The 15021-nt window shown below is 44.7% G+C and overlaps 1 protein-coding gene across 2 annotated transcripts in view; it reads right to left on the reverse strand.

Annotated features, from left to right (window-relative positions):
* Nucleotides 1-8328, reverse strand: part of AMPD3 (adenosine monophosphate deaminase 3) — a 77391-nt gene extending 69063 nt beyond the window's left edge. Inside the window, exon 1 of one of the 2 annotated variants that reach the window (XM_072619452.1) lies at nt 8177-8328. Coding sequence is in view for 1 of the 2 variants with exons in the window: in XM_072619451.1 (XP_072475552.1) it covers nt 7458-7479 (22 nt within the window). In the remaining variant the exon portion in view is untranslated. Of the gene's footprint in view, nt 1-7457; nt 7652-8176 lie in introns of those variants that run through there. The other variant, XM_072619451.1, reaches the window with a different exon arrangement.
* Nucleotides 8329-15021: the final 6693 nt, after the last annotated feature.

Raw genomic sequence — 15021 nt, forward strand, 5'->3', positions numbered from 1 at the left:
TCCTGATACCTAGAAATCTAAGAAATGTAGTTTTAGCTTTTCAAGTCATCAGTGCAGGAAATAAAGCCCTGGATTTAGAATCAGAACACATGGTTTTAATTCTGGCTCGAACACTTTTTGTGTGACCTTGGCCAAGTCTCTTAACCATTTCTAGGCCTCAATTTCCTCTGCTATAATATGAGGGGGTCCTTTCCAGCTATAAACTGGATTCTCTCATCCTCAATACCCACTGTATAACCTTAGCCTAGCCTCTAGATCCTTCCCCTCTCTGGGTCTCCATTTCCCAGGATTTTCCTAGAGCGCTGTCCATGGGATTCCCAGTCAGTAGAGAAGCCTTTATTCTAATTAACATGTTTGTGAAAAACAGGAAAAATTCACAGCTAAGGGGACACCCACAGAAATGTAAGAGTCATATAGTCTGTCAGGCAGCACGCGGCAACACAGAAAACAAATACAGTATTAGAAGTACGTCCACGTGTCTGAATTTAAAAGGCAAATGTCCCTAACTCTGGTCCTGGATTCTTTTTCTGCCCCTAAAATGAACACAGAAAGCTATAAAATTCAGAAGTTACCCCAGAGACCTCCTTTCCGCATCTCTCCTTTTTAAGTTGCTCTCTGCCCTCCTCAGTTTCAGAAGCTGATATTTATGCCCAAATAATTTAGCACTTAAGGGTTGGCCAAGCACTTTTCATCTACTAACTCACTTTGTCCACACAACCTGGTAAGTCAGGTGCTTCCATTATTCCCATTTTACAGATAAGGAAACTGAGGCTAGAAAAAGATAAGCACTTTGCCCAAATCACTCAACTATTAAGCGTCTTGAGGAAGGATTTGAACTTAGTTCCTAATTCCAAATCCAACATTCTGTTCACTACTCCTGAGGACTAAGTGGTTGACTATCTTCCATGCTCTCCCTCTTCATCTCTATCTCTTGGCTTCCTTGGCTTCCTTCAAGCCCCAACTAGAATCCCATCTTTACAGCAGTGATGTCAAACTCAATAGAAACCCATCCTTGCAGGCAACACAATGACTCAGAAAACCACAAATGAATACTATCTATGTTGTACTGCATTTTTATTTATTTTCTTAAACATTTCCCAATGACATTTTAATCTGGTTCTGTCACACCTGGGAGTCTTGCTGGCTGAATTTAACACCTCTATAGTCTCCAGGAAGACTGACTCTTCCCCTTCCACCAAACTGGAGGGATTTTCCTCTGTCGTTTATCTACAGTTTATCCCATAGAGAGCTTGTCCATACATCGGTATTTCATGCTGCCTTCCCTCACTAGAGGGTGAGCTCCTTGAGGGCAAGGCACTGGTTCTGGTTAATTTTGTGCCCCCAGGGATCAGCCCAGTGCCTGGCACAAAACAGGTGCTTAATAAGTATTTACGGACTGAGAAAGAGCAGCGCCAAGATTGTGCGTCTTCCTTCATGCCTTCATTCATCCTATCCATTCATTCATTGGCCACATCATTTATGGAACCATGATTTACTACATTCCTCCCACTGTGCCAGGAGATAGTGGCACAAAGACTGCCCTGTGGAGAAGTTTCTGTGTAGGCAGAGAAGTAAAAAACAAACACATGCAAGCAAACCCCAAGCCATGGGGGGAGGGGCACTGATACCAACATGGAGAATCCAGATCCATCTTCCAGCTGAGTTCATGATTTCCTATTTTGATAATAAATCTACCTATTAAGGCATCATAGGTCTGAAGTGTGAAGAGATCTTAGAGGTCCCTTTAATTCGAAGAGGAGGAAAGAGACCCTGCCTTAGTTGGAGGATCCACACTGAGCCTGGAGGCAGGAAGGTCCAAGTTCAAATCCAGCCTCAGATTCTTACAAGCTGTGTGATCTTGGACAAGTCACTTAACCTGTCTGCCTCAGTTTCTTCCATTGTAAAATGGGTATTATAACAGCACTTACCTTCCAAGGTTGTTGCTATAAGACGATATTTGTGAAGCACCTGGCACGTAGTAGGTCCAGTAAATAACTTGCAGGTTGGGATTCAAATTCCAGATCCCTCTTTACATTGCGCCACCTTTCAGGTCTTAGACATGGGCTAATCTGCACCTCACACCTGGTCACACTAGCAAGGCCATTCTCATGGGGGGAGGGTAAAGGAGGGAGCAGAGAAGGAAGTTACAGTAAGCAATAGCTACCTTACTGTTTCTATATGCTGTTGAGTTGTTTCAGTTGTGTCTGATTCTTCATGACCCCATTTAAGGTTGTCTTGGCAGAGATACTGGAGTAGTTTGCCGTTTCCTTCTCCAGCTGATTTTACAGGTGAGGAAACTGAGGCAGACAGGTTAAGTGACTTGCCCAAGGTCACACATCTAGTAAGTATCTGAAGCTGGATTTGAACTCAGGTCTTCCTGACTCCAGGCCCAGCACTGTGTCACAGCCAAAGGAAGAAATATACCCAGAATATATCCCAAGTGACACCCTGATTGTACCCTCCCCTGAAAGGCAGATAAGAGATCTATTGACATCCTCATCCCCTAACTTACCCACCCTCTAGGGGTGCATAGGGCTAACGTATAACTTCTCCTCACCTTCCCGTATGTCCATATCACATGGGCCACAGGCTTAGGTCCACAGCTGTCACTCTGGTCTCTGAAGCCCCAGAATGCCCAGGCAAGACAACAAAGAAACCATTTTTAAACATGAAGCAAAAAATAAATAGAAACTGCTCCTGAAAATGCCCCTTCTGGGACCACACTTCTGGATCCAGGAATTTCACTCCAAAGCAAAGAGCTGCATTTTTATTACCCATCAGGTAAAGGAAGGAAGGAAAGGGGCAAGGGACAAGAGCCATCCTTCCTCCATATCACACCCCAGTAAGAAAATGAGGCATACAGGGGGGCCACCCCGCTGGGGAGGAAGGGAACCTTATTCTCATCATATATGGCTCAAAGAGGAAATAATATATGCTCTCGGTTGAGTGTAGAAATCTATCTTACTGTACAGAAAAGAGGAAGGGAAGGGGATAAGAGAAAGGGAGTGGTGGTGATAGAAGGGAGGGCAGTTTGGGGGAAGAAAAAGTAAGAAGCAAGACACTTTTGAGAATGGACAGGGTGAAAGGAGAGAGAGAGTGGGATAAACGGGAAATAGGATGAAGAGAAATACATAGTTGGTAATCTTCACTGTGAAAAAAAGTTTTACATTGAGTTTCTCTGATAAAGACTTCACTTCTCAAACACAGAAAATGGAATCAAATTTCTAGAACTAAGAGCCATTCCTCAATTGATAAACGATCAAAGGATATGAACAAAGTTTTCAGACAAAGCTATTTATAGTCATATCTAAAACTCTATTGATGAGCGAAATGCAAATTAAAACAACTCTGAACTACTACCTCACACCTGTCAGATTGGCTAATATGACAGAAAAGGAAATGACAAATATTGGAGGGGATGTGGGAAAATGAAACTATTGGTGAAGTTGTATACTGATTCAACCATTCTGGACAGTAATTTGGAACTATGCCCAAAGGGTTATAAAGCCATGCATACCCTTTGACCAAGCAATACTACTACTAGGTCTGTATCCCAAAAAGATTAAAAAAAAAAAAAAAAGGAAAAGGACCTAAGTGTACAAAAATATTTATAGCAGCTCTTTTCTGAGGGCAAAGAATTGGGGAATGGCTGAATAAGTTGTTATATATGACTGTGATGGAATACTACTGGGCTTTAAGAAATGATGAGCAGGATGCTCTCAGAAAAACATGGATAGACTTAGATGAACTGACGCAAAGTGAAAAGAGCAGAACCAGGAGAATGTACACAATAACAGCAACATTGTATGATGATCTACCATGAATAACAGCTATTCTCATCGATGCAACGATCCAAGACAATTCTGTAAGACTTATGATGAAAGGCGCTGTCCATCTCCAAAGAAAGCCTGAATGCAGATCAAAGATACTTTGTCTTTACTTTTCTTGGGCTTTTTTCTTTCACAGAATGACTTACATGGAAACATGTTTTGCATACATGTATAACCTATGTCAAATTGCTTGCCTTCTCAATGGAGGGAGGGAGGGAGAAAATTTAGAACTCAAAATCTGAAAAAAAATGTTAAAATTGTTTTTATGTATAATTGGGGAAAAAAATAAATATTAAATAAGAAAGAATATCACACCCCAGTAGCTAATTACTTGGCAAGACTTGTGGTTTCTCTATAACTTCCCTTGGATCCATCCCTTCTACATACACACACACACACGTGTGTGTGTATATATGTATATATACACATACATTTATATGTATACACACATATATGTATATATACACATACATTTATATATACCCACATGTGTATATATGTGTATATAGATACAGTTGTATGTATACACACATGTGTATGTATATATACACATGCATTTATATGTATACACACACACATCCCTTGTCAGGAGGACTGAAATACCTCTGTTCTTCTTGGTCCCTTTCTCTCTTCTCCTCTTTTCGGTGCACAGGCCCTTCCCTCCCAATAGAACATAAGGCTGTTAACAGTTTTGTTTTTTGTCATTGTTGTTTTGACCTTTGTACAATGCCGATTATGTCGGAAGTGCTTAATTAAATATTTGTTGAATGACTAAATGATAGTCTCAGTCATTAAGTTTTGCCCAGTAGAATTTTGTATTGTCTCATTAGCCAACAAAGGTAACTTTCCTTGCCCCAAGGAGGAAGGAACACTAAGGCAAAAGGACATGGGGAGATTACCACATGAAGAGGTAGGCATGGAGACAAAGTGAACTGAGTGCTGGACTTGGGATCAAGAAGTCTGAGCTCCAAAATCTGACTGACCTTTTCTAGCTGAGTGGCAATGGCCAAGCTCTGAACCTCAATTCATTTGTAAAACAGGAGTGATAATAATAACTGCAGTAGCTCCTTTTCTGGCTGTTTGGCAATAGGCAGAACATAGAACCTGAGCCTCCATTTATTCCTCTGTAATTTGGGGATGATGGGGGCAGCTAGAAGGTACAGTGGATACAGCACCAGGCCTGGAGTCAGCAATATTCATCTTCCTGAATTCAAATCCAACCTCAAACTCTTACTAGCTGTGTGACCCTGGGCAAGTCACTTAACCCTGTTTGCCTCAGTTTTTTCATCTGTAAAATGAGTTAGAGAAGAAAATGGCAAACCACTCCACTATCTCTGCCAAGAAAACCTCAAATAGGGTCACAATGAGTTGGATACAACTGAAAAATGATTGAACAAAAAATTAGGGATGATAATAAGCTAGTACCTACTTACCCTCTTGGGGTTGTTGTGAGGCTGACACATGGTGATGATGAATGTAAAGAATTTTACAAACAGTGTTATAAAAATGTCAGTTGTTGATAGCACCTAAGGGATTAATCTCACCTAAAGTAACAAGCATTTTTAAGGATCTTCCCTGTATTAGGCATTTGGGATGCAAAGACAAAAATGATGCTCCCCCCTGCCCTCAAGGAGCTCATAAAATACAGAAGCATGCAAACATCTCCAGTGATGGAGAGCTCAGTATCTAACAAGGAAGCTCATTCCACTGTTGGACAGCTCTTACTTGTTATGAACTTGGGAATGAGATCTTGCAGACCAAGCAGCCATTTATTTTACAGAAGAGGAGACAGAGAGGGAAAGAGATTTGCCTGAGAGGGGCAGAGAAGCCAGATGTTGGGAGAAGCACAGCTGTCAGGAACCCAAGAGGTAACAGAGAGAAATTGAGTATAAATAGAGAAGGGAGAGAGTGGGAAATCAGTTTCAAAGGATTAGGAATGACAACTTAGATTTTCTCTTCCATCAGAAAGAGCTAGTAAATAAGCTTTAAGGGAGATAAAGTAGACTTGGAGAGACTGAGAAAACAGACAGTGGTTAAGTCACAGAAAGTGACTACGCTACAGTCCCCCCCTTCCTTATCTAGGGAACCTGTTGCTTAGGAGTGAGGCAGAAAGACCCTGCCTAACATCATCAAGGTCCCAAAAGCTGGGTGTCAGAGTGATCCAGACACCCCACAATTTTTAGAAAGGTACCCTGCCCAGCCTCACCAACACCATGCTGGTCTTACCCAGGGTCAAGGCCCTTCTTCACTGTCCTTTCTAGCCTGAATATGTGAGTTATGCCTAGCCTGATGGACGCCACAGGGTGACTCCTGACAAAGGCACTCAGCAGCACATTTTTAATAACTTAATTACCTCCCAGCATTAACACTTGAAGGGCAAAGGAGGAATTTATCCTCCAGTGAACTCAACTGCCTCGTCTCTATTTCCATTGAATACCACACATTTATTAAGTGCGTACTATGTGTCAGGAAGCCTGCCAGTTCACAGGAGAGAGTACGGGATTTGGAGCCTGAGTATTTGGGTTCCAATACCACTTTGTTCAGTCACTACCTAAGTAACCCTGGGCAAATCCCATCAAGCCTCCAGCTGGAACTCAGACTCAGTAAAGGGGTGGGGGTGGCGGGGAGAGAGGGGAGGCAGGGAAGGGTAGACCAATTGACCCTTAAGAGATCTAGGATCGATTCCATGGAGATACGCAAAGCTAGTCAACCTCAGGTAAATAGTGTCAAACAGGGATCCACAAAGACTCAGTAGTTCTGAAACCCCCCCATACACAAGGCCTCCGTTTCTCTTCATTTCCCTAGACTTGCTTAATGGTAAGCAGAGACCAGGTTTCCAGTCACGCCAGGGGTTATACAGCTTGTTAAATGCAAGACTTAGTCAACAACAGCTCAGGGCCAGCTTCCTCAGGCTCTCAGAATTCCCACTGAACTCAGCCACATCCAGGGCGGGAGTCAATGAGCTAGAGAGTGCTGTGGACCAAAAAGGCCAACGAGATGCTCAAAGCTGTGAATTTTTGACCATCCAGGGGGCCTAAGAGACAGGTGAAGGGCTCTACCCACACCCACAGGCAGGTAAAGAAGAGGTCATTTGATCCATGACCCTGCCTCTGAGTAAGCTTACCTCTACCCCATCTCAATCTGGCCTCTTCTAGAACACCTCCAAACTTGGGCTTACTCAAATCTGATCCCAGATCTCACAGGGTTTACACCAGGCATTGATGAGTGCCTGGCAACCGTTGTGTCCCTGCACCTGGCAGACTTCTTGGGGGGCCTAAATGTTACTTAGCCCCAGACCCCGCAGGTGCAGCGGCCTTAGGAGGGAAAGGGGAGGGGTGCGTCTGGCCGCAGGATCCCGGCTAAAAACGCCAAGGCTGCGGGAAGGGCCTGGGGAGAGGGAGGGGAAGCTCCACTTTGCGGGGGCCGCCCCGCACCCAAACCCTGACCTCGGGCAACTCCAAGCCGGGTAACTCCCACTGCCACCGCACGCACTTCCAGCCGGGACTGTAGGACTAGCCTTCAGCCCTCTCGATCGGGCAGAGCCGCCCCCCTCTTCCTTTCTCCCACCCCGCATCCCGCGCCCCTTCCTTCCTAGGTCCTACCCCCCACCCCGCCACCATCACTCACCGAGCTCCCCCGACTGGGCCATGCCGTCTGATCAGAGGAAGGCGGGAGGCAGCGCGGGCCGAAGGAGGAGGAAAACCCGAAAGGGGAGGAGAGGAAGGAGGAGGAGAAGAAAAAGGAGGAGGAGGAGGGGAAGCGGAGTGGAGCCGCCCTGGCCAGAGGCAAAGACTCCAGCCTCGGCCCTAGACCCGGACCCCACCCCGCCCTAGTCCAGCGCCCCCCACCAGGCCCGGGGCTGTTCGGTCCGAAACCCCCGCCCCCCAAGCAGCTGGGGCCGCTCTGCCCTGCCTGGCCTCGGGGCCGCACCTTGCCCCATGACTCCCCGGCCACCCTGTGCCGCGCACCCCCCTTCGAATAGCCAAGTGTGGGCAATCAGGAGGACCCCTCCCTGGGGCCCCAAAGCCTCGCCGGGCACCGGGGCGCCCAGCCTGGCAGCGCGCCAGCTCAGCAGCGAGGGCGCGGAGGAGGAGAGGGGCCTGAGCCGGACGTGCCCCGCCGCGGGTGCCCCGCCGCGGGTGCCTCTGCCCTTGCCCTTGCCCTTGCCCCTGCCCGGGTCTGGAGAGCCGGGCCGCACGTCTGGCCTCGTGGCTGTGCGCACCCTCCCCGCAGCCCCTTCCCTCCCCAGACCCTGCTTCGAGCCTGGGCCGCAGAAGCGCACCCCTGCTTTTTGCCCGCTCCCTGCTCCGTCCCTTTCGCGACCCGATAGGCCCAAGGCACCCTACCTGCGCCCCAGAGGGTGAGGACTCTGCGCGCTGCGCAAAGCTGGCTTGGTTGGGTGGCCCTTCTCTCCCCGGCAGCCGCTACCTGGACCGGGAACCCGGGCCCTGCCAACAGGAAATATGAGAGTGTGCCCGAGGATGCCCGGGACTCCTCCTGTCCCTCTGCTGGAAAGAGGCTTTCACTGCGTCCCGGAGCGGCCGTCCCGGGCCCCTGGCTCCCCTACCTCAGCGCCCCTGACTTCTGACATTGAACCCCCGAGCTCCCAAAAGCCCTGCTGGACCCTGTGGGGTCCGGAAAAATCAGGGATCTAGAAGTGAGGTCAGGCCCCTTCCTTCTATAGATTACAGTTCCCACTTTTCCCCTCCACCCACCCTTCTACCCTTCTCCTGGAAATTTTTTCCAAGGGGTGACTCCTGGGAAGGTCCCAGACAGAGTATGTTGAGAGTCCCTCGTGCTACTGCCATCAGGTCAGTGGCACAAAGCTGCAGTTGTTTTATAAAAACAAGATGGACCTGTTAAGGAGAGGGAATATGAAACTGGGCTTCGGTACCGTTGGATGAATTAAGAACCAAAAAAGAAAAGGTTATTGATCTTACCAGTCCAGGGACCCCAGCCTCACTGTGGAAAGGAAGAAGGCTCTGCTAGCTAGTGATCAGATTTCTCCTCTAGATCCTTAAGTACAGGCTTCACACAAAACTACCTTTGGCCCTCTTCCCTAGTCCCTCTATATTCTCCCTGGGAAAATTCATCCATCCCAAAGCTTCATCTTCAGTCACTTGACTCCCTAATCTCTCTCTACCCCTATCTACCCAGTCTTCTATCTCCAGGCCCACATCTCCAACTGCCTGTTGGACATAACTCACCTTGAGCCATCTGTCCCTCCTTCACTTGAACTCAGTATGTTCAAACTGACCTCACAACTTCCCTTTATGCCCCCAAACTTATCCTTCCTCCCAAGATCCCTAAGGCTGAGGATGATGGCAGGTTTGAAACCTCCAAGAATCTCACCCCAATATTCATCATCACCACTCACTTCTAATTATTTGCCAAAGTCCAACCTGTCAATTCACTCCTTACTTTCTTCCATTCCTCGTTTCAACCTACAGTATGCTGACTTTCGGGATTCACCAAAAACTCGATTTGGATTCAGGATGTGTGAGTTTGAATCCCAACTCTTACACTGTGTGACCTTGGGCAAATCACTTAATCTCTAGGTAAATCAGTTTCCTCACCTATAAAATGAGAGGGGTTGGTAAGTGATCTGTAAAAAGGTCCCTTTCAATCCATTATCCTGTAATCTAGGACTTGCAGTCTAAGAGGAAATAAATCCTCCTGGGGGTAAAAACTGAAGAGAAAGCTGAATCATCTGGTTAATGAGAAAATTTAATTTTTTTTCAGTCCTTCTGTCTGAAAATTCTTCCACAATATCTTGGGCCACATTTCTGCCTTCATTCATAGAGCAGTTAGTAAAGGTGTACTATATGCAATTGAAGCCCGTACTTAATGAAGTGATAGAAGATGAAGAGAGGACATCATCTGGGCTTGCTCAACAGCTCAGCCATAAGAGAGTGTCCCTCCATCAAACCCAAGGGGAAATTCTCTTAAGTCTCTAGCGTGGTAATTGGTACCAGGGATGCGTGAATTGCAAAACTCTTTGAATGATCCCAAGTTTTTCATAAAAGACTTGTCTCTGAAATATCAACATTCCACTGTTGTATGGCAGTGAAGCATGGAACACAACAGTCTTTAAAGAATTAAAAATGACTTACACAGAAGGCGCACAATGTGAACAATTATGCCTGATGTTCTATAAGTCTTCGCACTAGAGAGAGAAATAATTCTCTCTCTCATGTTAATAATTCATTCTCTGAAGAACATTGCTAATAGTGAGATTGAACTAACTCTATCTTGTTCAGACCCCACTCCGTGGGAGCACTCTTGGGCTTTACACAAGTTTGGGTGGGGATAAATTCTCTGATTAGATTGCCCAAGGCTGGGGCACCTTCGAAGTAAATGACATAATTAAAGCCACATCCCCCAGTTCCTCGTTAGAATAGGTCCACCTCATTGTAACATTCACTCTTCTCATTAATTGTTAACCAATCAGAGTTGATTTCCACCCTCAAGAATACCCACTTTTCCAAGGGCATATAAACTGGAAGCCATCACCACGATTCACTTTTAGCATTCCAGAGTACTATTGACTCATTTTGTTAGTAATGTGCTAGCATTGTTAATAAATGATTAATTGACCAGAAATGATGTTTCTCACACTTTTTAAATGTCACACTACTTAAGCTTAGAACTGCCCTAAAACATGTGGGTTACCCCATGGGTACTTCAAAGAAGATGCCATCAAGGAAATTATACGATAGGGAAGAAAGATGGGCTGGTTGTCTGTCAAGGATCTAATGGATGACAAGTGAATATATATTCTCTTCCACTGCAAGGAGAAAGTGAGGAAGGTCTTCCTGCATATTGAGTAGACCCTCTGTGGAAAAACTGAGGGAAAATATGTACAGTTCCACAAGATGGGTCAGCAGAAATGGTGTGTGATCTTTTATGGGAAGGATCTGTGTCAAGGGAAAATACTGTAAATTTTGCATTTATTTATCTGTGAATATACTGTATCCCCCAAATAGGATGTAAATTTCCTGAAGAAAGAAATATCTCTTTGTTTTTGTCTCCCCAGGGACTAGTCCAGTTCCTGGTGCATAGTAGATGCTTAATAAATACTTATTGACTGGTTCTGAACCTACATCTAAGAATACAATGTAAATCATTCAAGCATATATTTATTCAGCACCTACTATGTACAGCATTCTAAGCCATGGTCTAACTCTAAACTCATGGAGTTTACCATGGGAACTGATGTTTAGAATGATGGTCAGGTGGCTTGCAGGTTCATTGACCATCTATTTCACAGCTCTACCAACAGTACATTAATGTACCTGTTTTCCCACAGCCTCTCCAGCATTTGTCATTTTCCTTTTTTGAAAATTTATCCATTTGATGGATGGAAAGTTAGAAACTTAGAGTAGTTTTAATTTTCATTTTTTCTAATTATTAAAGATTTAAAAGAATTTTTCATATGACTTGCATTTCTTATTCTAAAAACTGCCAATTCATACTCTGACCATTTATCAGTTAGAGAGTGGCTCTTAAAGTTCCTTATCCATCAAAGAAACATTGTTATGTTCTAACTAAAGTCTGTTGACATCCTCCAGGGGTGGGGAACTTGTGGCCACAAAGGCCACAAGACCCTTGAAGTCCTCAAGGGGGGCCCCTTTGACTAAATTTCACAAAACAAATCCCCTTAATAAAAGGATTTGTTCTGTAAAACTTGAAATCAGTCAAAAGGTCACACCCAAGGACCTAAAAGACCACATGTGGCCTTGAGGCCATAGGCTCCCTACCCTTGTAACCCATCCTTCAAAGTCTAGATCAGACTACCTCCCCCAAAAGCTTTCCAAAGCCCTGAATTCAGAGTGATTATCAATAGTAACTGTTGCTGTTTCCCTCCCAGCCTGATGCCTTTCTTTTTCCTGACCTCATTAAAGGGGCCATGCCCTGACTACTTCTTAAACAGGCCTATTCAATGAATGGGTGTTACCTCACCCTAAGTGAGTACCTACAGCATATAGTTGGCCTAAAGGGGTCAAGGTCTCCCACTGCATCCTGGGTCATCTCCAGTCATTCTGATGAATATCGGGGCACTGGATTCAGATGGCTCTGGAGGATAAGTGAGGCTGGTGACCTGCACAGCCCTCCCTCCCTCAAAACAAAGTCAAGTGCAAGTCATGGCATCATTTCTCTGATGGCGTGGTCTTCTTCGGCAACGAAGGATGAACACAAAACTTTATGTCTCCGTAAAGATATAGTCAATTCAAAGTGCCAGCTACAAGGCATGGTATTAGGTACCAACTAACTTCTTGGGAGCCTTGATTTCCCCAGTTGTAACATAAGAAGATTATCTAGATGATCTCCAGTGTCTGAATCCGACTATTACATTATCTTTACTTGAGATTGTTTCCTGTCTCCCTTTACCGCACAGCTGTAATTGGTCTCTGCCCCATGTGGCACTGGGTTTTCTCCCTACACTTCACAACTTAAAGTTTTTACAGTGTGGAATTCAATTTGGTAGTTCTTCCAGAGTTGCTGAGGATGAAAAGTTTGTCTTCCCAGTGAGGAACCTCTCCTGATTTAGCTAGGTAGGTCCTAGGACCATAAACAAAAGTCAATCCCTGGGTCCCCTTTCTACTTTCTTTACAGATAATGTCAAAATAGGTTAAGGATCAATGATCTTGCTAGTATGATAATGTCCTCCACCATAGCATTTCTAAGTTGTAGGGAATTGGCTGGAGCACTAAGGAGTTAAGCGACATGCCTTGAGTTACACAGTGTCATAGGTATCTCTTGTACCTAGTTCTTCCATAATCCAAATCCAGTGCCCGCTGCTGTTGCGGCTGCTACTTCTCCTCCTACCTCCTACCTCTTCTACTACTACTACTAGTACTACTACTACCCACCACCACTACTCCTAATAATAACAACAAGAACTCGCAGGTTGGGTTGCCTTCTGAAAATGGCAAGATTCTTTTAATAATTCCAAGCTTCCAATGAAAACATTTTAAGATTTTAAAAACACTTTACAAATGTTATCTCATTTTATCCTCCCAACAATCCTAGGAGATAACCATAAACCATGTGGGCCACACCCATACACGCCTTACACTAATATAAAATTGGACTTGATGTCAGGTAAACCTGGCTTCCAAACCAGCCTTTGATATGTACTGCTCATGTGACCCTGGCCAAGTCACTTAACCACTGTTTGCTTCACTTTCCTCATCCGCCAGATGGAAATAATAATGATGATAGCACCTACCTTCAGGGTGGTTGTGAAGATCAAACGAGCTGATAATTGTGAAGCTCTTAGCACAGTGGGTGGCACATAGTAGGCGCTCTATCAATGTTAGCTATGATCCTTATCACTAGTCATAGGATCCCAGCCAAGTCTTAACCTCTCAGAACTGTAGTTTCCTCATCATGAAAGGGGAATGATACCATCACCTCCCTCACAGGTTTGTTCTGAGGATAACGTGAGATAATGAACACTTGTTATCATCATCATCCTCTTCCTCATCCTCATCCTCATCCTCCTCCTCCTCATCATCATCTCATTCTTATTTTTTTTTGATAGAGGTCAAATAGAAACAATCCTGGGACAAAGTTGATTTTCTGCTGTTATTCCTTTATATTTAACGTTCTACCTGCTACTGCACAGGTAAATAAAAGTGTTAAGACAGGAGCTCATCTTCCGTAGGCTCACCAAAAGCTCCCTCTGTACAACTGCAGCAGCTGACAAACCAGAATCAATAGGATGCCCCTCGTTCTGCTCCCACGTGCTTTGGATCTCCTTTGCTTGGTCTCTATGTTTCTAAAGCTTTGAGTTCCATGTAGATTGGAGAATATCACCATTTGAGATGGTGACATCCATCCAAAAATATGCTTTTGAATTTTGATGGATCTATATTATGACTGGGCAATTGTGAGCAACTGTTCTGTCTGTGAAGATGACTTGATTCCAGTACAATTTATTGGTTGAATTCTCCAGGATATTTTCACAGAGGTTGAGAACTGGCAAGAATCTTACAAGCCAGTGAATCCAGCTCCCTTATATTACAGATGAAGAAACTGAGGCCCAGAGAGGTAAAGTAAGTTGTCCAGGGTCACATAGCCTAGAAATGTGAGATAGGATTTGAACTTGGGGCTTCTTAACTCCAGAGCTAGTGGGTTACGAGCAGCCTCTAGACCAGGGATTCTGAGACTCTCATCACCATCTCCTTTGGCAGTCTGGTGAAGCTTAATACTGCTTGGATTTGTTGCCTGCATTCCTAACAGAAGGAAATGCTAAATTTCAGTTAAAGGTTAGTAAAAGTAAAGCTATAGTTGTTTCCCTGTCAAGTTCATGGATCCCCTGAAATCTACCCAGGATTCCTAGGTTCCTAGAACCTGCTTTAGGAGTTATTATATATGTAATAATAATATTAATAATAAAAACAACTCTATATATGTATGTGTGTATATACATACATACATAGACATATACACACATACATATATATGTGTTTTATATATATATATATATACACACACACACACACACACACACACACACACACACACACACACACACACACACACACACATCATCCAGAGCCTAACACAGAGTTTGACACACAATAGGTGCTTCCTGCTAAATTGGAATTGTTTTCTGTTCTAACAATAGAATGTGAAATTGGAGGATGGAGGAGGAAATGCTTCCAGCTCCTCTTCCATCCTGAAAGAGTCTCCAGTTTTTCCCTCAATCCAAACATTGAGCTCCCCCCCACTCCCCACTGTCAGTTAGGAATAAACATCGATATTCTTACTGAAGAAAAGAGGTCAAACTGAAGTACATTCAGGTCCTGAAACCTGACCATTCATCTTCCCCATAAGCCTGCTTTCCCTCAAGGTCAGTATTTGGCAGCCAGAGAATCCCACCATCCACCATCACCCCCCATTTTCTCCATCTCCCTCATTTACACGGTGCTCATTCTGTTGTACACAATTCTGAAGTCTTTTTCTCTTTCTTCTGAAATTCCTAGGGTGACCTAGAGCCTGCCTGGTAACACAACTGGGCAATGACCTGGGGGCCTGCAGAGAGGGAGGGGCTGCTTGGAAGGCCAGCTGTTTATTCATTCCAGTTTATGTAGGAGAACAAACTACAGGACTTAAGAGTCTGCAGTTACGGACAAGGGAGGGTGGGTAGAGAGATGGATGAAATTCACAAGACCAAATTCCC

Source organism: Notamacropus eugenii, chromosome 6, assembly GCF_028372415.1.
Source record: "Notamacropus eugenii isolate mMacEug1 chromosome 6, mMacEug1.pri_v2, whole genome shotgun sequence".
NCBI classification, from domain to species: Eukaryota; Metazoa; Chordata; class Mammalia; order Diprotodontia; family Macropodidae; genus Notamacropus; species Notamacropus eugenii.